The sequence below is a fragment of the Gallinula chloropus genome, assembly GCF_964237585.1.
Source record: "Gallinula chloropus genome assembly, chromosome: 1".
Classification (NCBI taxonomy): domain Eukaryota; kingdom Metazoa; phylum Chordata; class Aves; order Gruiformes; family Rallidae; genus Gallinula; species Gallinula chloropus.
In genome coordinates this window covers 141,077,949-141,098,446 of record NC_140085.1, presented here as the reverse complement: position 1 = coordinate 141,098,446, position 20,498 = coordinate 141,077,949, and the positions used below count along the sequence as shown (strand labels likewise).

At 48.1% G+C, this 20,498-nt stretch overlaps 1 protein-coding gene across 1 annotated transcript; it reads left to right on the top strand.

Moving 5' to 3' along the window:
• Positions 1 to 2,749: 2,749 nt before the first annotated feature.
• Positions 2,750 to 15,255, top strand: RP2 (RP2 activator of ARL3 GTPase; the record flags this gene model as incomplete). Its single annotated transcript, XM_084279869.1, has 4 exons — positions 2,750 to 2,899; positions 11,615 to 12,280; positions 13,830 to 13,944; positions 15,083 to 15,255. The coding sequence occupies 4 exons, from the start codon at positions 2,750 to 2,752 to the stop codon at positions 15,253 to 15,255; spliced, it is 1,104 nt and encodes a 367-aa protein (XP_084135995.1).
• Positions 15,256 to 20,498: the final 5,243 nt, after the last annotated feature.

The window sequence follows — 20,498 nt, the reverse complement described above, 5'->3', positions numbered from 1 at the left end:
TCCATTAATGTGAGGTAAAAACATCCTGGTAATGTAGTTTTTATGCTTTGCATAGACTAATTAAAATGGTATTTTATCTTTTAACAAAAATGTATCAAATGGTATTTCTATTCCTTTTATCACAAGTGAATGTGGTTACATGGATGTACAGAAAGAGGGGCCTGGTTGCCAGAAGACTGCAGAACTTTGCTAATCTGTTTAAATTATGGTACGTTCTGGGAGGACTGTTAAACCTCAAGAGGTTAAACTAGAAGAGGTGAGAGAGTATCAGACTCTGCAGTTACAAACTGTCTCTAGCTGGACATGCTGCGGAAAGAGCTGGTGCACAGAGGACTCTGTGGCCAAGACCAGGATCCAGCCAGTGCCCACAGACCCAGACATGTGGTTCACAGAATAGATCTGCCTTGCAGCTGAGATATAAAACTGTAATTTGTGGTGGTGTTGGTAACACTGGCTGAGCTGCTGACTTGAGCTGTAGCGTTGAAAGCTGAGAACAGACTTTACACCTGCCCAGGTGTAAAGTTTTGCAGTACAGCTGACAAATAAGGGCGTCAGTCACCCCCTTAGCAACCATTTCTGGCCAATTGGTCTTCTTTCCTCCTCTCTGCTGTCCTGGGTACTCTCAGCCTTTCGTCCTTCTCAACTGGCAGAGCACTTCTTGGCTACTTTTTTAGGGCTTCTCCTTGCTTCTTCCTCTTCTGCTCCTACAGCAGGAGCACCATCCTTTAGTTTACATAAAATTGCTTAGAAGTTTTGTAAGTGGGTATGTATTGAGTGTAGGTGGCCAGGTTTTGGTAGCAGAGGGCTGCAGGTGTGGCCTCTGTGAGAGGAGACCAGGTGTTGCCCTGTACCAGAAACAGCCACTTCCACAGATCTGCAATGGACCCACCACAGAGCACGGATGAGGCCTCAGTGACACCAATGGCACCTCTGGGTGGACATATTAAATAAAAGAAGCAAGAATCCCAGCGAGGGAAGACAAAGGGCAATGTGAACACAAAGATGAGGGAAGAAAAAAGTGGATGGAGGTGCTACGGGAACTAGAGCAGGGATTTCTCTGCAGCACATGGAGGGAACCATGCTGGAGCAGATATCCGTGCAGGACCCCATGACAGAGCAGGTGGCTGTGCCCTGAAGGAACCGTGGCCCGTGGAAAGGCCATGCCAGGGCTTTTGGAAGGGCTGCAGCCCATGGAAGGACTCACACTGGAGCAGGAATGAGGAGGAAGGAACAACAAAAAGGGGCAGTTATGGACTGGCTGCAGCCCCCATTCCCCAACTCCTCTGCACTGCTTGGGGGGTGTGGAGGTGCTGGGCAGGTAGAGAAGTTGGAAACGGAAGCATGAAGCTGTCCCAGGGAAAGTGGTGGTGGTGGTGGTGGGGAGGTGTTGTTTTCATCCTGTCTTTGGTTCTTACCATACAGTTGTATTTTTAATCTGCAAAAAAACCCCAGTTTTCCCCAAGTCGAACCCGTTCTGCCCATGACACTAACTGGTAAGTGACCTCCCTGGCTTTACCCCGACCCCTGAGCTTTTCCATCTTTCCTCCCCGTGCCCTGCTGAGGGGCAGTGAGCCAGCAGCTGGGTGGGTAACAAAGTAGCAGAGCCAGTTCCGACATCTCCTCCCTCTACCCCCAGGAATGAACTCTGTAGAGTCTCGGGAGGGAATCTCTCCGAACGGCCGGGTCGCCTGACAAAAAGGGGGGCTTTTATTTCCTGAGGAGGGGGAGGGGGGGGAGGGGAACCCCAAACACCCCCTGTGGAAAGCCAGACTGCTGGCGAAGGAAAGCACAAGGCAGCAGGGCACAGGGGCCTCCCACGCTGCCGCTGGCGCTCCGAAGCGCCTCTGAGAAGCGGAGGGAGCCGGCCCAGCGGCCCGGTTCGGGCCCCGCGCTGCCGCCGCAGGCGAGGTGAGCTGCCCCAGGCCGCTTTCCGCGCCGCGTGACGTCACGCCCACGTGAAAGGGGCTGGCCGGGGAGGGGTGGGGGGGGAAGGCGGGTCCGCGCGGCTGCGGGACGGGCCGAGCGCGGCCGGTGGCGGGGTGGGTGAAGTGCCGGGTGTCACCGCCGCGTGTGAGCTCTGGCCCGGGCGCTGCGGCTGCTGCCCCTGTCCCCGCCCGCGGGGCTCTGTCTGTGGCGGTGTCGCACAGCCAGAGGTGACGTCCTTCCCTGCGGTAGCTGCGTGAGGTGGTTTGTGTCGGCAGCTGCGCCGGGCGTTTCGCCCCCGACTGCCGCGGCTGACCCTGCCGCCCGCGGCTCCAGCTGGGACGCGGGTTCCCAGGGCCGGCAGCTGCCTCGCCCCGGCGGGGCTGGTTCACGAGCAGGCGCCGGGGCAGCCCGAGGCCCGCTCCTGCGGGGCCGGTGAGGGGCGCCCTCACTGGGAAGGGGCGGGGTGGGGGGGGGGACATGGCAGCCACTGAAAGCCCCACGTTTTCCCTCCTTCTCCCGCTCCCCTCAGCCCGTGGCGCGGGCGGCTCGCCTCCGGGCCGGCCTCTTTCCCCCTGTCTGACCCGGCCCGGTACCGCCCAGCCCCTCCCGCCGGCGGCAGGCGCCTCCCCGGGCCGCCCGGTGACGGTTGGAGCGGGACTGGGGGGGGGAGGGAGAGGAGGAAGTGTCGCGGTCGCCACGGGAGACGGGGGTAAACCGGAAGCGGGCGGGGTGGGGCGGCGAGGCGCTGCGCTGGCGCGCCGTCCCGCGCTCGCAGCAGCTTCTCCCCGCGGGCCGGCCGGGCGGTGGCGGCGCTGGTGCCGCCATGGGCTGCTTCTTCTCCCGCCGCAGGAAGCCGGCCCAGGGCGGCCAGCAGCAGCAGCAGCAGGCGGCGGCGGCGCCGGTAGCCGGCCAAGACGCGGCGGCCGGAGAGGGAAAGGCGGCGCCGCAGTACAGCTGGGACCAGCGACCCAAGGTACCGCGCCGGGTGTTGATCCCCGGCCGCGGGCAGCCGCCGCCGGGGGTATCGGCTGTGGTGGCGGGCAGCGCCTCGCCCTCCTCTGCCGCCCGCGCTGTGCGCGGCTGCTGCCGTGGCGGGGCCCCTGACGCCGGGAAGCCACCGCTTGCCGCGGGAACGGGGGGCGGGGGCGCCCCGGTGGCGAGCTCGTCTCCCCTGGCGCCGCTGTCACGGCCGGGTCCGTGCGTTTGTTTTAGGAGCCGATAAAGTGTTTATCCTGAGGATTTTGCCGGGCGGTCTCGGGTTGTGCGAGCGGAGCGGGCGGCGCGCCGGGTCCCGTGGCTGCCGCCCGTACGGGCTCAGTCCCCGGTCGGGCTGTGCCCCGGCGGTGGCTGCCGCCGCTCCGCCCCGGGAGGTTGTGCCGCGGGGGGTTGCGGGCAAGGCGGCGGCCGCCAGCTCGGCTGTGCCGGGCGGCGGGTCCGTGTGCGCACCTTCGGGCCCTGTGACGGGGCTTGGCGCCCCGCCGGTGCGCGCTTCGCCTGCGCAGGCCGGTGCCAGGGCAGCTCGGGGGCAGCTGCGGGCCCAGCCCCCGCGCCCGGTGAGGGTATGAGGCTCGTGTTTCGCGACCTGACTGACAGTAACGTTAATTCTTCCTGCTTGGCTCTTTGGGTGGTTTTTGGATTTTTTCCTTTTCCCGTGATCGATTTGGGTGGGTTTTCCTGGAAAAGCTGGAGCCTGTCCACCCGGGAAGCGACAGAGAGAGAGAAGCGCTTCCCGGGGCTGTTTCCTGACCTGTTGAAGGCAATCGTGGAGTCTCCAGCAGGAAGGCGCTCCGGTGCTACGTTAAGCATATTTCTTCCCACGCTTGTTTCAAGTTTCACTTCCTAAATACATCCATGACATCACGGCCTTGGTAGGTCTCCTTTCCAGCTGCCTTTGGGTGGGGGAAGGAGAAAACGGGCAGGCTGTAAACTTAATTGATGTGGTTTTAACAAAAACAAACAAACAAAAAAAAGAATCCTCAAGCCTTTAGGCCGTATTTTACAAGTATAGCAAAGAAAATCTGTGGACTTATTTGAATGCTTTTGCTTGCCTGTTTTTTAAACTTGGCCAGGAGCTCTAGGGTGTCCCTTAAGTCTTCTGAGTAGATTAAGATGAGCTCAGGTGGAGATGAGCTAGGGAGCGTGTGCGTGGCCCAGAGGAATCAGTTCCCTGGGGATAAAAACAGTTGATCTGTGTTGGGCTTGTTGCTTTGACTCCTTAGAGGATGCTTGTGGTGACGTGTTGGAGAGAGAGATGGGGAGGATGGCAGCCTGCTACTTGTATAGGCGCTCTTCTGGGCAGGGAGAGTGCCGTGCCGAAGCCGTGGTTTGCAGCAGCAGAACACATCTTAGCTCTGTGCAAAGGTACAATGAACACTCGAAATCATATGATTTCATCTTACAGCGTGTTCAAGCTCAACTGATATGAGACTTTTTACCCCATCTGCTTATGTGGCACTAATTTCTAAAGTTACCAGGAGGGAAAGTCAGGACAGAGAAGCATTTGATTCGGAGGACAGCCAACCTTGTTGCTAAGGGGATGATCCTTGTTAACGTGCTGGAAGAAGGCTCAAGCTAACAGATGAGGCTATTACAGCACCAACAATCTATCTCTGTGGAGGGGGAAAAAAAGCATGTAATGTATTGCGTGTACCACTTCCTCCTTTTCTATAAAAGACTCTTAGAAACCAGAAGAATTGGTGAGTTTGGGCTGTGCTGCTGAACTGTGGAAGCTGTCAAATTAGCTGCTTAATCTTGTACTGTACAGCTCAAGGACAGCTATTTAATGTTTAAGCCCATTTCTCTTGCTCCTCGCAGCCTTAACTTTCATTCCTCTTTTGGACTTCTGGGCGTATGCTTAGTACATTAAACCAGGAAGGCCATACTGAGGCACCCGGCCTTGGGTAAATACTGAGCTCTTAGTGCACTAAATTTGTTAATCCCAGCTTGTGTTAAGTGATACTAAATCAGTGTTAATGTAGGAGCTTTAGGCAATGTCTTGGATATGTTATCCCACTGTCGGTTGCTTTCTCATTGCTGATGCACCCCATACATTATTCATTTCACCATTGGTGTTTGTACACTCAGAAAACTCGTGGCATCAAGGCTCCTCCTTGTTCATCAGGTGCATTGAACTGCATTCTGAACCCGGAAGACTTCCAACTCTGTCAACAGATGTGCTAGTGGTCTTTTGATATTAATTTTCTGTTACTTTTAAAAATGGCTTGAGGCACCATTCAGGTGGGGGCCCACTTGTGTGTTTAACTTGAGCCTTTCTTACTTGGTGCTGCAGTTTCAGTTATATAGCGCAGTTCTGCAAGCAGGCTTGGCAGCTGTCTATGGTTCCTGTAAGCTACCCTCTGTATGTTCCTACAGGTGGGTGAGTCTTGCTGCTGCCTCCAGCTGTCTGCCTGTAAACTAATGCCATGTTGACACTCCCAGTAGGCAGAGAAATGCAGGCACCCTTGTGTGCGTGCTTGTCTGGTTAGGGATGTGAAAAGGGATGACTGCTGGCTGACAGCTGTCCTGGAAGAAGCTCCGAGCCTGAGGAGCTTCAGTGAAACTATTTCTTCTGCCTCTGAAGGACAGTGCTGTCAGTGCTGTCTCTTTTCATTGTGTTCCAGTGGTAAAAGATGGTTACTGTTGGTACTGTCTGCTAGTGTAGACCTAGCCAAAGAGGAGGGCAGCAGTATCCCAGTGACCATGTGACTCTCGTATGCTAGTCCGGAGAGTGGACCCTGTGGTAGCACACTCCAAATACAAAATATCATAAGACGCTGGTAGCTCAATTAAAATTGAGGAAAAGTATATGAATTTGAGGGGTCTTTTAGGATTTCTGTGTGGCTTTATTGAAGTGAGGACAGAAGTTAGTGTCTTTAATGTTTGGAAAAATTAATCAAATTTAGATTGCATCGGAAGCCTGCAATGCCAGCTGACCCTTGGGTTTGATGAACTGCGTGAAGATTACTTATGGTGCAGTAGAAGCACCATCAGCTTGTCCTGAAAACAGAAGGGAAAAGGAGGAGTATTCAGTTTCTTGCTGCTCTGGGACTCTTAATCAAGGAGAATAAGTAGAGTACAGTTTGTTACAGAGCCTGTTCTTACTGCACCGCATCCTGGGGACCTGTCATGGCGTCATGTCACTGGGCTGTCATGAGGGTCATAGAATCATAGGGGTTGGAAGGGACCTCAAGAGATCATTGAGTCCAAAGCAGGTTCCCTAGGACAGGTCACACAGGTCGGCATCCAGACGGGTCTTGAATATCTCCAGAGAAGGAGACTCCACAACCCCCCTGGGCAGCCTGTGCCAGGGCTCTGTCACCCTCACTGTGAAAAAGTTCTTCTGCATGTTGGTGCGGAACTTCCTGTGCTCCAACTTGCAGCCATTGCCCCTTGTCCTGTCTCCACTGAAAAGAGGCTGGCTGATTCCCCTTGTGTCCCACACTTGAGATGTTTATGAACGTTGATCAGATCCCCTCTCAGTCTTCTCTTCTCAAGGCCGAACGTGCGTGACCTGTGATAATTATAACAGCAATTGCTGGGAACTGGGATTTTGCATCTGGTGGTGGCAGATACACGTGCACTCTGTGTGTGACCTTCTCTGCAGGAGAAGAAACACAAAAAGCCACATCATCTGTTCTGCTGCTGTCTCGTTTTCCAAGAAGTAGGGTTGGATTCATTATGATTGCGATGACTTTTAAAGCTTAGAGGGGCTTTCCTTCCCAGATGATTCTTCCTTTAAAACAAACAAGTCAGGCTTTGGTTTATGTCAGCTGACTTGCAACTTAACTGCTTCGCTTGATAGGAAATGCTCAGCTATTGTGGCTGTATCGGGCTGTGATGGCTGTGTTCAAATGTTTTAAATTCAAAATCTCAGAGGTGTAATTTTCTACATAAATCATGTTCATTACTTTACCTTGGAGGATTCTGCTAGGATCGTCTGAGCTGACATGGACATCTTGAACTATCTAGATGTCATTTAGGTAGCCACTTTATAGATTTACTTTGAGATACAAATGCAGTCAGTGTGATATTTTTCTTTTCCCCTAACTAGACAGTGAACTGTTTTGTCCTTGAATCCAGTGCATCTCCCTTAGGCTTCCTAGTGCACCACTGCTATGTTTTCTCAAAATGTAGCCTTAGCAAATGAGAAACAGTCAGCAGGTTAAACAGTGTTTCCATTAAAGTCAGAGACAGATGTGTAGTGGCTTCCTTTCTTTTTCCTCTTCTTCTGCCTGCAGTATTTGGCAACGGTCTGTTGCTCAGAGAGGCATGAGAATGGCCATTCTGTGCTATTACTGGTGCTCTGGAAGAGTGGGAAGGTTGCAAAGAACGGACTGAAAGGTGCGTTCAAACTGCTGTACTTCATGTCAGGGTGCGTGGAAGGTGCTCTAAGAGGGGAAAAATATATGCTAGTGACTGGAACCAGCACTTCTGGTCCCTATTCCCATCTTTTCTTGTTGCCTAAGAATCTAGAAATCTGCCAGAGGTGAGTAATTCCAACAATCAATCTCCAGAGGATGTTGCAACTCGGTGCTTAAGGGCACCAAGCCCACGCAAGTGTGAAAATGCAGAAGTGTCTAAGCCTGGGAATGCACTTTCCTTGTTTGTTTCCTTTCTGTTAATTCCCCTACTGACAAAAATAGCATGTAAATCCTCTTAAGTTTCTGTGCCTACCCTATAGCTGCAGCTTTTAATGTCACTGGGTCATCAGCCAAATCTTGTATGTTATCAACTGTATATAAGTCCAACTGTATATAAGAACCACCATCTGTTGTGATTTAGAGGGCTGGGGAAGATTTTGTTATGAGAGTGATATTTAAAAGAGAAGGCCTTAGTCTAAGTGGTTTAGAAAGACTTTACAAAGTATTGTTTGCTCAGTGGGCTAGACCCAGGTAACTAGGGGAGAACTGTAATCTGTTAGAACAGCAGTACCTTCTCTTATCTTTGGTGGCATATCACTGCCAACTCAAACTCCTTTCCTGATGGGCCCGGTGAGCTCATACGAAAAGGGTTTCAAGAAGCTGTTGGGATTCTTGCTTATTCCAGACACAGCTAATACTAAAAACTGAGAAGAGTATAGGACTTGTAAGTCATCTTCTGGATGGGAGCTGCCTTGTCTTGGTGCCAGAATCACAAGGTTGGAAAACACCTTTAAGATAATCGAGTCCAACCGTTCCTGTCCTATGCTAAACCGTATCCCTGAGTACCTCACCAACCCTTTTTTTAAACACACCCAGGGATGGTGACTCAACCACCTCCCTGGGCAGCCTGTTCCGGGCTCTGACAACTATTTTCAGTGAAAATTTTTTTCCAGTAAACTGGATAACGATGCCTGAAGAGATGTATGTCATCAGCAGCCTTCACATCTGGCCTCTGACCTTGCAACACAAGTGTTTGCAGGAAGGAAAGCCGCTTCATACACATTGCACTTGTTGCAGCAGAACCTCCCAGAGTTCAGAGCAACCATGGCAAACTCTTATTTCCCTTCTATTCTCTCCTTTCCTTGTTCTTTAAAAATCCCTGGTCTTTACAGTTTGTTCTCCAATCCTTTGTAGCACACTTATCACCAATGCCATCGCTGATAACTGACCATAAGACTTCAGTACATGGTTGAGGGGGAAAAGTATTTTGTGAGCAGGGATTACTTTTTCCTTGGTATACCTGGTTGGTTTAGGTCGCTTCATGGAATAATTCCTGAACCTGCACGTTGCACTTCTGTTAGAAGGCTTCAGCTCTTGAGCTGTGCCTTTATCTATTAATGCAAGACTCGTACCTACTCCAAACCCCCTTTAAATTCAGCAGAAAGCATTAAAAATTGCCTCTATATTTGAACTTACACCCCTGGGTTAAAAAAGGCATTTAAAAATTCATTAAGGGAATGGAGAGACACAGCATCTGTCTAGGTGAGATGGGTGGATTTGGGCAAAGTTCTTTGCTTTGCACTTGGATGAAGCTTTATAAATAGCTGAGTTTTCCAACAGTTGATGTTTGCTGACTTGCCGCACGCTCAAGATTTTACAGCAGAAGTTGCACCAGATGAACAGGCAGAGAAATCTACAATAACCCTGGTTATGGCTGCAGATACTTGCCCCTCCTGTTGGGTTTGGTCCTTTTGCCTCATTTGGTGAGAGAGAGCTTAAGCAGCAGTCAGTGCTGACAGGGGAAAGAAGGTGTAGACAGTGATTTAGCCTTAGCTGGTTGATGATGGCTGTGGACTTCAGAGCTGGCGAGCGCAAAACTCAGCAGTGTGTGTGGTAACAGATGTTGGATGCATCCTCAAAATCTTACTTCTGCCTCTGTGCTCCTTTCTCTGGTGTGTTTCTGTGTTTCTTTTACCCAGGGGACATAAAACGTTCAGATCCTGCTATGGTCTCTTGGGTTACCCTTTCCCTGCAGGGGCAATAGTGGGGTGTGGGGAGAGAGTGTCAAATCGATTTCATTCAGCTCCCTCAGTCTCTGCAGCAGTGTTAGTTAATAAATACCTTTGGCCTTCAAAAGGAAAACCACAAAGCAAAATTAAAGGAAATTGGCAAACTAGCATGGTGAGCAAACTGAGAAGGGTTGTGTCAGGGCAGGACTCTTCATTCACATCGGGGAGATAAAATTGAGCTCCTGAATCTGGTAATAATCTGACACTTTTTTATCCTTAATCTCAACAGCTACTCTTTCTCAAGAGCTCTAATTTGAAACCATCTGGAAGATGTGGGTCAGCCAACTAAGCAGTGGTTTTCATCTAGGCCTAAATAAAATTTCAAGGTGCAGTTGAAATTTCACACGTCTGCGAAGCTGCCGTGTGGGAGAAGGTGGGGCTGCTGCAGGGGCTTTTTTAGAGCAGAGCAGTTCAGAGGGACATGTTTAGGTGCTAACTTTGAGAAAAGCTGTAAGTTCTGGAAACCTTCATCTTCTCCTTCCTAAGAGAAGTAACTGTTCCTCTGTACCCTGCTTTTAAGGCAGTAAGCATGTCTTTCAAGGTTATTAAAAAAACCCCTCAACAAACAACATCCCTCCCCCCCCCCAACAATGCATACACACACACACATACACACACATGTAAATGTTCTAGGAGAGGTGTGGGAGGAACGTGTCAAAAAGCAATTTTGACACTTCTATTCTCAAGCGTGAGGGAGTATAAATATCTCATATATGGATCAAATATGTAACCTTACAAGAGACTTAAGGCCTTAGAGGGTTTGACTCCTAGTCGTCCTGCGTGGCTGAGTTTGCTTGCTGTGTCCCTTATAATTAGAGCTTCCCGGTTTTGTTTTGAACTCTTCCAGCTAACTTTCTGTCCTGGTTTTGGTATTAAATATGGTTGAGGGGGAATTTCTAGGAAGCCATCTTCATTGTCGCAGCTGGGGGTTTTATTTGAAAGATTCATCAGCTGCAAACCTCCTCTCCTGTCTGGATGTGGTGTCTGTGAAGGGGTACATTTTATTTACAGAAGTAAATTAGCTGTTCTGGGTAAAAGCTACCTAGGCTGAGCTGGCTTTCTGAGTGTCTGGCGCTAGCCTGTCCTGGTTTATGCCTTTTATCTGGTCTATATTACCTGCAAATGTTTGGAATGCTGAAGAGGAGGAGGAGTTTCTTACCAATTGGGCTATACAGAAACTGTTGCAAGGCAATAATGCTGATTATGCAGCGAGCTTTAGAGTCCTCAGGCTGATCATCAAATAGCTGGTTTGTGAGGTTGGTTTGTGTTAGACTAGTGTGGGTACTTAGGATGAGTGCTATTTTAATAAGCTTTCACAAGAGGGCAGAGTAGCGTTTGCTCCGGGCAGCGTAATTGACTTGAGACTCCTATATATCTAGAAATGACCCAGCTCAGGTTCCTTTGCTGTTACAACAGCATGGGCTGTGTTATCCATGATGTCCACCTGTATCACATACTGTCCTGGGCACTGTATGACTCTTAGGTCCCTGATCCCCACTGGAGGAGTCCCAGGGAAAGCCACAGCCTACCTCAAGTGTCCCTTCCCTGGCAGGGGGACGTTGGAGTGTGGAGGAGGAGAAGTCGTTGTCTGTAGACATTCCCCTGCACCAGCACTGCCAATGTTTGCCTGTTGGTCATAGCTAAGACAATCACGTGGCTGTTGTTAGCTCAAAAATCCTGTAGTTGTTTGCACAAGAAAATGCTGTAGTGCAGCTAGACAAGCTCTTTGTAGTTTGCAAACATAGTAAAGGAGATACTGCTTGAAAGCAGCAAGCTTTCCTTGCAATGCGTTGAGGTGTGGTAAAATATGACAAAGCAAGCCACTTGAAAAGGAGATAGATGTATCTCTAGCTTAATGAATGTTTACCAATTCATTTATTACAGTTATTACAGTAATAACCCAGGGCCATCATACTTGTTGAAACAGTTGAGAGTCCAGAGAGAAAACCAGCTTCCTCCACCCCCTTTCTTTATTAGAGGACAAACTGCATTCTATACTGGTTTGGTTTTCGCTCTGGGCTCCCCCCCAACCCCGGAGCATCTCAGTAGTGTCATTTCAATGCTTTGTTGTACCTCAGAACTGTGCATTCCAGTAGTTTTAGCTAAAAGAGCTGCTTCTGATCTCTCATCACTCTTTGAAGAGGTTCCTGGCAGGTACCATTGAGTGCTACCTTAATTAGTGCACGTCGGTTGACATTTAGGATTATAAAACCCACTGGATGTGAAGGCTTTCACAGTCCTTTTCTCTTCTTCCTTCAGGTCGACCCCAAAGATTACACTTTTTCTGGACTGAAAGACGAAACTGTCGGTCGACTGCCTGGAAAAGTAGCAGGGCAACAGTTCATCATTCAGGACTGTGAGAACTGTAACATCTACATATTAGACCATTCTGCGGCAGTCACTGTTGATGACTGTGTGAACTGCCGCATCTTCTTAGGGCCAATAAAAGGCAGCGTGTTTTTCCGTGACTGCAAAGACTGTAAGTGCATAGTGGCCTGCCAACAGTTTCGTTCTCGGGACTGCAGGAAGCTGGAGGTGTTTCTGTGCTGTGCCACTCAGCCCATTATCGAGTCCTCCACGGGTATGAAATTCGGCTGTTTCCAGTACTATTACCCTGAGCTGGCTTTACAGTTCAAAGATGCTGGACTGAGTATCTTCAATAACACATGGAGCAACATCCACGACTTTACCCCTGTGTCAGGAGAAAATAACTGGGGCCTTTTGCCTGAGAATGCTGTGGTCCAAGATTATGTTCCCCTGCCTGGCTCGGAGGAGCTGAAAGCTGTCAGAATTTCTACAGATGCTACAAGAAGCATAATACCAATCACTCGAGGGCGGAGACAGAAAAGCAGCGATGAATCATGTTTGGCCGTGTTCTTTGCTGGTGACTACACAACGGCCAATGCCAGGAAGTTAATCGACGAGGTAAGTGACCTTTGTCTGCATCCAGCTCTTTGAATTTCTAGTTGAACTTTCCCCTGGAGAGGCTCCCGTGCTCCCTGCAGGGAGAACCAAGAGGCTCTGCTTGTCTAACCACCATACCGATCAACCGCCCTGTTTAAAACCTTAACGCAGGGTAAGACACTGGAGCTCATCTGGTCAGAGAGTTCCTGTGACCAGCACATCTGTCCCCTTATAATAGTTGCAGTGTATTGTTACCCCACGACACACCAAACCTACCTTCTGGTGAAAATGCACAGCTGATTTCATGAACTTGGCCAAACGTGGAGTAAGTGATTGGCAGTGCTTGTGAAAGATACAGCAAATTAACTTTGCAGCTAACAAAACAGTCTGTCCTGAAAGGTTTTCCAGTACTAACAGAGACTTTAAAAAACCCCGACATGTTAAACTGTATCCCCCCTGCCACCCAGTATCGGAATCTTTTCTGGAAAAGGCAGTGTTTTTCACAGCTGGTCAGCTGTCTTGGATCACTCCAATAGCTGGTGCAGTCTTTTTTGTTTTGTTTTGTTCTTGTGAGGCAGCAGCTTCCAAGCTCAGCTGAGTTTGGACTTTCCTGGGGCTAAAATCTGTGAGTGGCTGGATGCTTTCAGCATCCTGGAGTGCCAGGGGTGACAGAGCAAAGCCAGTAACCATAAGCTACAGTTTCTGAGCGAGCTATCTGCCAAAGCTGCTGGGCCTGTGGTTGTATCATCAGCAAAACAACCGACGGAGCTCCCTCCCTTGGGTTTTTTAACTGCAAGGAAAGAAAGCTGTAGGGTGTTCCCATGTCCCCCACCCAGCTGAATTTTTATGAAGCCAGTTACTAGCAGCTACTTGAGTGAAGGGAGATAATGGTACTTGCGGGTTGTGTTGTTCTGTGGAAGGAATAGCTGCAGTAAAGAGGATAATAGATGCGTTCTCCTGCCTTAGTAGCTCTTTAGAAATTAGAGTTAAAAAGATGCTGAAAGACTAGTAAGTGAGATTCTGTGGAAATCTTACTGCTCTGTAGATTAATGGATGCTTTGGAAGTACAAATACAGTTGCTCCTTCTCCACATGCTTTTAGTTTTGTATTAGATTTGAAGCTAAAAGCTGTGTGTGTTCAAAGGTTTGTAACTTCCCCTCCAAAGTAGAAAACTTCAGCAGTGGATAGACAAGAGTTGGAGCTAATGCTTGCCTGAACTATTGCAGGCTAATAAGAACTAACTGCTTGACTCCCCGTGCTGCTGAATGCTTTTAACTCCAGTTAGTTTCAGCTCATGAGGGATTGTGCAGGAAAAAAACCCACAACCCTTGGACCATAATGTAAAACAAAAATGTTTGCAGTTTCTCCTCGAGGAGCACTAGGGAGGGGAGAAAATCTGGATGAATGGAATGAAAATAAACAGAAATGGAGAAAAAGCAAATGACCTTTCAAAAGAGGAAAAAGAAACCAATCCTTTGCCTGTGTATGGGGAAAATTAGTCTACTGCAGTGCGATCTGGATACTCGAGCTGAATCCTCTGCCTTAATGTGAATTATTTCTCCTCTAACAGATGACTGGCAAAGGCTTTCAGCTGGTACAGACTAAAGAAGTCTCAATGAAGGCAGAGGATGCTCACAGAGTTTTCCAGCAGTGTGCATCAGAATTCATTCCCTTGCTTGAGAAAGGTGAGTGTGTGTTGCCTTCCTTATCTTCTTGATATAGAAATCTAGCTGCCGTTGGAGTTCTGGAGGAGAGGAGGAGTTTGTGTTTTAGTGGTGCAGTGTAGAGAAAGCCCGTTGAGATGAGTTTTGGAAGCTTCAGTCAGGCCCTAAACCAGACAGAGCTCCCGAAGGCACCAGGAACGAACTAATCCACCGGTATGTGGTGGCTCTGCCCTCCCCTCTAGTGGTCCAGCCGCACAGCTCACGAGCAGCGTGGCACACGCAGGGTCTGCCGGGGGTGGTCAGGAGCAGCTCGCTCCCGCTTTTTAGGCTATTTCCGACTTAACCATCGCTGCTGCTCAGCCACCTAGCTGCGTGGAAGCAAATCCCCGTGATGTGTATAAAGCAGGCGGCTCGAACTCCTGTTTGTCAGGGTATTTCAGCAGCCTTTTTATCGATCCGCCGGCAGTTGGGTTGTGTCTCCTCCCCAGCAGCGCTGACGTCTCGCCATCTGTTAACAGCCGAAGCTCGGTGCGCGCTCCCGAGCTCCGCAGGTTTTTGCAGAGTACCATGAGAGGCCGGCGATGCTCATTGCAAGGACAGGACAAAAGTTGTAGTGCCTGGCAGACGACAGGCTACTTGAAGGGCTGTTTCTGCACCCGTGTGGGAAGAATTAATGCGTTCAGAATGAAACCAGAGAAAGGGGATCTGCAAATAGTGGGTGAGAGCGAGCCGAAGAACCAGGCCGTTTGCTATCTTGGGACTGAGGCAGAGATGCCTGAATGACTCAGTCCTACTCCAGATGTCTGTGAAACGGCTCACTATTTGAGCAGTATAGGCTGACTCACTTCCATGATGCCCCGCGCCCCTTAATGTTTCTGTGCCACTGCTGCCTTTCAAGAAGTAAAGCTGGCACGCTGCCAGGGGCTTCGCAAAAATGAGTACGGAACTGCAGATATTTTCCTCTCAGATAACACCATACTCTGAAGCTATGGTTAAGTGGTTTTAATGCTTTATCCTGTATTGTGGCTGCTCAAGAAAAAAAAAACCAAACACATAAAATGCTTCTTGCAAGCTTTACAATTCCCTGTGGGTTGAGAAATCTACTCTTTCAACTCCAAGCTCAAGAGCAGCACTGATTCTAAATGAAACTCTCTTCTAGGTCCAGTGGTTGCTTTGGAATTCAATGGAGATGGTGCTGTGGAAGGATGTCGAAGCACTGTAAATGATGTTTTTAGTGGGACCAAGGTAAGCTGGTGTCTTCCTTTATTGGCAGAAAACTGTTGCAGAATGTCTAGGATGCTTCATGGTCAAGCTGCAGCACTGACGTACTGAACGGTCTTTTTAGGTTTCTGACCAATAAAATCTGAATATCATGATTCTTTTGCTGTTCTAGTTTTTTGTACTTGAGGTGCTTGTTGGAGACAAAAAAAAATGCCCTGGGAAAGAGAGTATTAAATCCCAATGTCTACTGAAGAATAGAAGATTTCCACTTAAAACTGTTATTCCACATAGTAGTGAAAACAAGTTCTATAAATACAGTAGGGAAAGCTCTGCTCTAAGTTTTATACTGACGTCTGTTTTGTGATGTCCTGGTCTATTAAACCCGGACTGTGGTGGTTTGACCCTGGCTGGCAGCCAGATGACCACCAAAGCTTCTCTATCACTCCCCTTTTCAGCTGGACAGGGGAGAAACTATATATTGAGAGGCTTAGGAGTCAAGATAAGGACAGGGAGAGATCATTCTGCAATCAGTGTCATGTGGGTTTTGGTCAGTTCCTCACAAGTTGTTTTCCTTTGAGGGGGAGGTGGGGGAGGAGGGGGTGGCTGCATTCTACACACTCTTCCCCTGCTCGAGCATGGGGTCCCACCCACGGGAGACAGCCCTTCATGAACTTCTCCAACATGAGTCCTTTCTGTCAGGGCTTCATCTCTTTACTAACTGCCCCAGTGTGGGTCAGTTTTATGGGGTGCAGTCCCTCAGGCCCAGACTGCTCCAGCCTGGTATCCCTCAGAGTCAGGAGTCCCCCTGCAAACCTGCTCTGGCCCCTCTCTCCATGGGATGCAGATCCTGCCTGGAGCTTGCGCCAACACGAGTCACAGCCTCTTCAATATGTCTCCACCTGCTCCAGTGTGGGGCCTCTCCATGGGCTGCAGGTGGGGTCTCTGTTTCCCATCATCTTCCATGGGCCACAGGGGGCCAACCTGCTCCACCATGGTCTCTCCACGGGCTGCAGGGAAGTCTGCTCTGATGCCAAGAGAGGCCCCGCCCCCCCCTTCTTCACTGGGTTTGGTGCCTGCACAGTTTCTTGCATCTTCTCACTCTCTTCTCTGGTGGCAAAAAGCAGCTGCTTGCAGGTTTTTCCTCCTAAATGTGATTCCTAGAGGCGCTGTGACCCTCACTGATGGGCTCGGCCTTGGACAGCAGCAACTCCAGCCAGCTGGTGTTTGCTCTGTGGGGCCTGCAGAGAGCTTCTGGCTGCTGCTTGCAGAAGCCGCCCCTGCAGCCACTGCTAAAAGCCCCCCATTGTGGTGCAAAGCCACAGCACTGCCAAAGATGATATAATAGTATTTCAGGTTTCTCAAGGTTTACTTTTGCTGTGTAGTATACTGCACAACACTTTCCTTCAAAGGCTCTTTTTTTTCCTTCAGTCAGCTTGTTTTACTATAGCTTTTTTTACATCACACCTCCACTTTGCTTGCTGTCCCCATTTCTCTGAGCAGCAAAGGTTTATGAGAAAGTTTCTGGAAACAATTAGAGCACTCCTAATAACACAAAAGTGGCGAACCCTTTTCCTTCAAGCAGCTGTTCAAGGACAACTAGAATGTCTTTGAGACACAGAGCCCGTACAGCTCCTTTCTGTCTTTCAGTTCCTTTTGGAAGACTTACTCAGAGCTAGACTGCCCAGTGTCTGGAAAACAGTCATCTTGTAGTAAGTCATCTGATACGAAGTGAATGTTTGCTTTTTTTCCATGTTTGTTATTGCACCAGCAAAACCCTGATGTAGAGCTGGCCCTAATTTTGATTGTCTGACTCTAGAGAATACCAGAACTACAGTCTGGGCAGTGGTGTGATATTGCAGTTTCTTTCTTGTGACCCAAAAGTCAACGCTACAGATTTTACCATAAAAAAAGCCTCTTTAAGCAGGAACTTACAGCGACTGGTTTTAGTGTGGTTAGCACGGTGCTTTTTCATGCAGAACAAAGCTGACACTGGGTAGGTCATTCACTGGTTCTTCTAAGTCTTTGTCTCTAATCAAAGACTGAAGCAATATTAGTTATTAGAACTGTCTGTTCTTATAATACTGCAAACGCCCTGATCTGAGGTGCATCCGGACACCTCAGGCTGTGTACTTCATGCTGTGAAGTAAGGCTTGTTTTTGAAGGTGATCTGTATTGTTTGGGTTCAGTTCCAAAAGTGAAATTCCTTAGTCCATCAGGATTTAAAACTTATGTTTACAGGCTGGTTGCATAGTAAAATCTACCTCACTACTTACTGCAGTGGATTAAGCAGCAGAATTTGTGGCTTCCTGAGAGGAATATATTTTTATTTTGATACAGTGGAACTCTAAAACCTCTGAGAAACACTGGGTTTGGGTATGGATCCCCAGACAACTGAATATAAGGAGTATACATTGTTTAGCAACTTTCTTCTTTCTTGGGATGTAATTTAGGGGGTAAAAAACTTATTACTACTAGAAGGTTCAGGAATGCTCTATAAAATAGTTTCACCTCATTTTTGGCTGCCCTTATCGCGTTTGAGAGTTGTTACAGTGCTCAGAAAGAATTGTAGGTATCCTTGATCAAGAAACAAAGACAAAACCTTTTAGGAAGCCATGTATCCTGTCAGACTTCACAGGAGATTAATCTCCTCCATTTGCATTTGAAAACCACAATTAAAATGATTACATTAATCCGTTAATAACCTTAATTTCACCAGGGTTTTGTTTCTGAAATAAGTCTGATAAATGAGTCTAGATGCTCTAATGAGGCTAGAAAAGTTCTTCAGCAGTACAACGGCCAGAGTTTGTTGCGCTGTTTGGCAGAAAAACACATGTCTAGGCTATCCACTTGAACTGACTCCCTATTTGTGTGCACTACGTGCTTCTGACATTGTTTCCGGGGTGACCCTCTGCACATTTTTTGGCGTGCTTTCTAGTATTGCTCCTGTCTCTCAGCACCAATTCATAAAATACTCTGGAGATTATGTAAACTGGAATATCCTGGTAGGGAAGGATGCTGAAAGAAGATATTCAGCTGTTGTGACCGTGTTACCAATGACTGTCATGCTAAACTGCCCACTTATTAGTAGATGCTCTCAAGTCCCTTCAGACAGAAGTCAACCGTGCACCCAAGCAACAGATTAGGAAACTATTTGCTTTGTGGTGATCCAATTTAATTATTTTTTTTAATTGGAAATTTATTGGACAACATGATGCTAATCTTATAACCTAGTTTAAGTAAACCAAGGAAGTGTCATAGTTTATAGCCACGTGGTATTCTGAGCCAAAGCAGAGACGTGGTGATTGTAGGGCCATGGTTACCTGGAATAACCCATTCCTACAATCCCAGCACACTTCAGAATGGCTCACTTGGCTGTGCCAACACTGATGTGCTGAGACAGTGAAGAATTCCTCTTGAGGTACAGAAAATAGAAGATAGTGAGAACTCAATTTAAATTTTTGATTGAGGCTATCACTTGAATGTTGAGATTGATGAGCAGCCACCACACTGTTACGCAGCTATTTGGGCATCGCCCGAGGCGTTTATAGTTGATTTGCTGAAAGCTTTCAGAGATGGCTGTCCTAGAGCTTGGACTTTCACATGCATTGATCAATTTTGCAAAAGGAAAATGTAATTGAAGTTTTTGGTTTTTTTTTTTTTAAATCATCTAGTGAAGAAGAAACTAAGTTTTTTGACAGGAGTCTAATGCAAGGGAATGTTTCTTACAGACTCTTGTTTTCTGTTAAAAGAAAGTTTAATGGTACTTTAAGGTTTTTTGTGTGTTTCTCTTCCCCCTCCCCCAGACAGCATTTGATTTTTATCAAGGAAAATACATTTAAGTGGGTAGTGGCTGAAGCTGTGATCTCTGAATAATCAAACCCTCTAAATTCTCATAGTGGAAGGCTAGGGTTACTGCAGCTGGCTTGTCTACTATGAACCTGTGATGGTAACAAAGGGTGCCTCAAGGCTGAGAGAAATCTAGGGCTGTTCTGTCACGCAGTGGAAGCTAACAGAGTTGTGCCTCTCATGAAACGCGAAAATTAAAGTAACCATTACTGGCTCAGAGTGAGCAAAGACTATGTGAACTTCTTTGTTAGTGATGCATAACTATTTCCTTGTTTAATTAAACAGGTTTTTGTATCGGAGAGCAAGGCATCAGCGTCTCAAGATGTAGACAATTTCTACAACTTTGCTGACATGCAGATGGGGATGTGAAGTTCATCATGAAGGTGTCCACATACGGTTTGTCTTGGCGCTTGGATGTCACTTGGCTCGACTATTGCAGTAGTATCTGAGAAGCTTTGTCATTTGGGTTTTGTATTTCTCACGTATCCCTTTTATAAATGCTATTGGTTTTAATACTGTGTTACCTGAACTGGAAAAAAAGGCATAGCTTTCCATGTGCATTGTGTTTGAAACTTATATTCCAACTCCAGAAACGATGGAGGTTTTCTACTAACTTTTTTACATGATTTCTAAACTTCTGTTGGCACTTGAACGTTTCCTGCCAGCAGCTAGTGGTAATCCGTATTTGACCAGTGCAGAGCTGATACAGTGTTGATGGAACAGTAAATGTTACCTTTAACTCAGACACATTGTTTAGAAAGCACCTTTATGTGCAACTCGCTGCTCAGAACTTTCCCACATGTAAATTTGTCTTCGCTGGGGGCCAGGGAGGAAGCTGCAGTCGCTGACTTTTTCCGAAAGCCTGGTCTGAAATGAATTCTTCTTATAGCCTGCTTTCAGAAGCAGCCTGTGACTTGTAAAACGGACATCTGGCTTGTTCTGCTTCAGCATCTCTTTTTGACTGAAGTAGTTTGCAGCAGCGTTTATGCTGAGAGGGGTGGTAACGGCATTCTGGCAAACGGGCGCCTGCCGGGCTCTCCTGCTGTGAGTGGGGTTCTGAGCGTGACTGCTCTGCTGAAGGTGCTCTGAGCTCCGCTCAGCATCTCTGGTGACACAGCTGCCTCCTGAGTCATGTATGGGATGTACACGAGGTTCCCATGGAGCAGTAAGTACCTGGCACCGTTGCTGTTTGCTGGAAGGGGTGTAGGGCAGCCAGGAGTGGGAGGAGGGCTCTGGTGGCATTAAAAAAGCTTTCCTTTGCCAGACCCCAGGAGAAGGGTTTTATACTCGGTAGTACTAAACATTTGGCTGTCAAGTACTACACACTGCTCTTGGGTTTATTTTGGATTAATTCTAAAAACAGACTGACGAAGTGCTACTAGCATTTGGGGAGATGCATTTGGATAGCGATCAGTAAGGACGCTTTATTTGCTACATAGTGCATATTAGAATGCACATCTATATGGATATCAAATGAACGATGGATTTATTTTTGCATATTATATCCT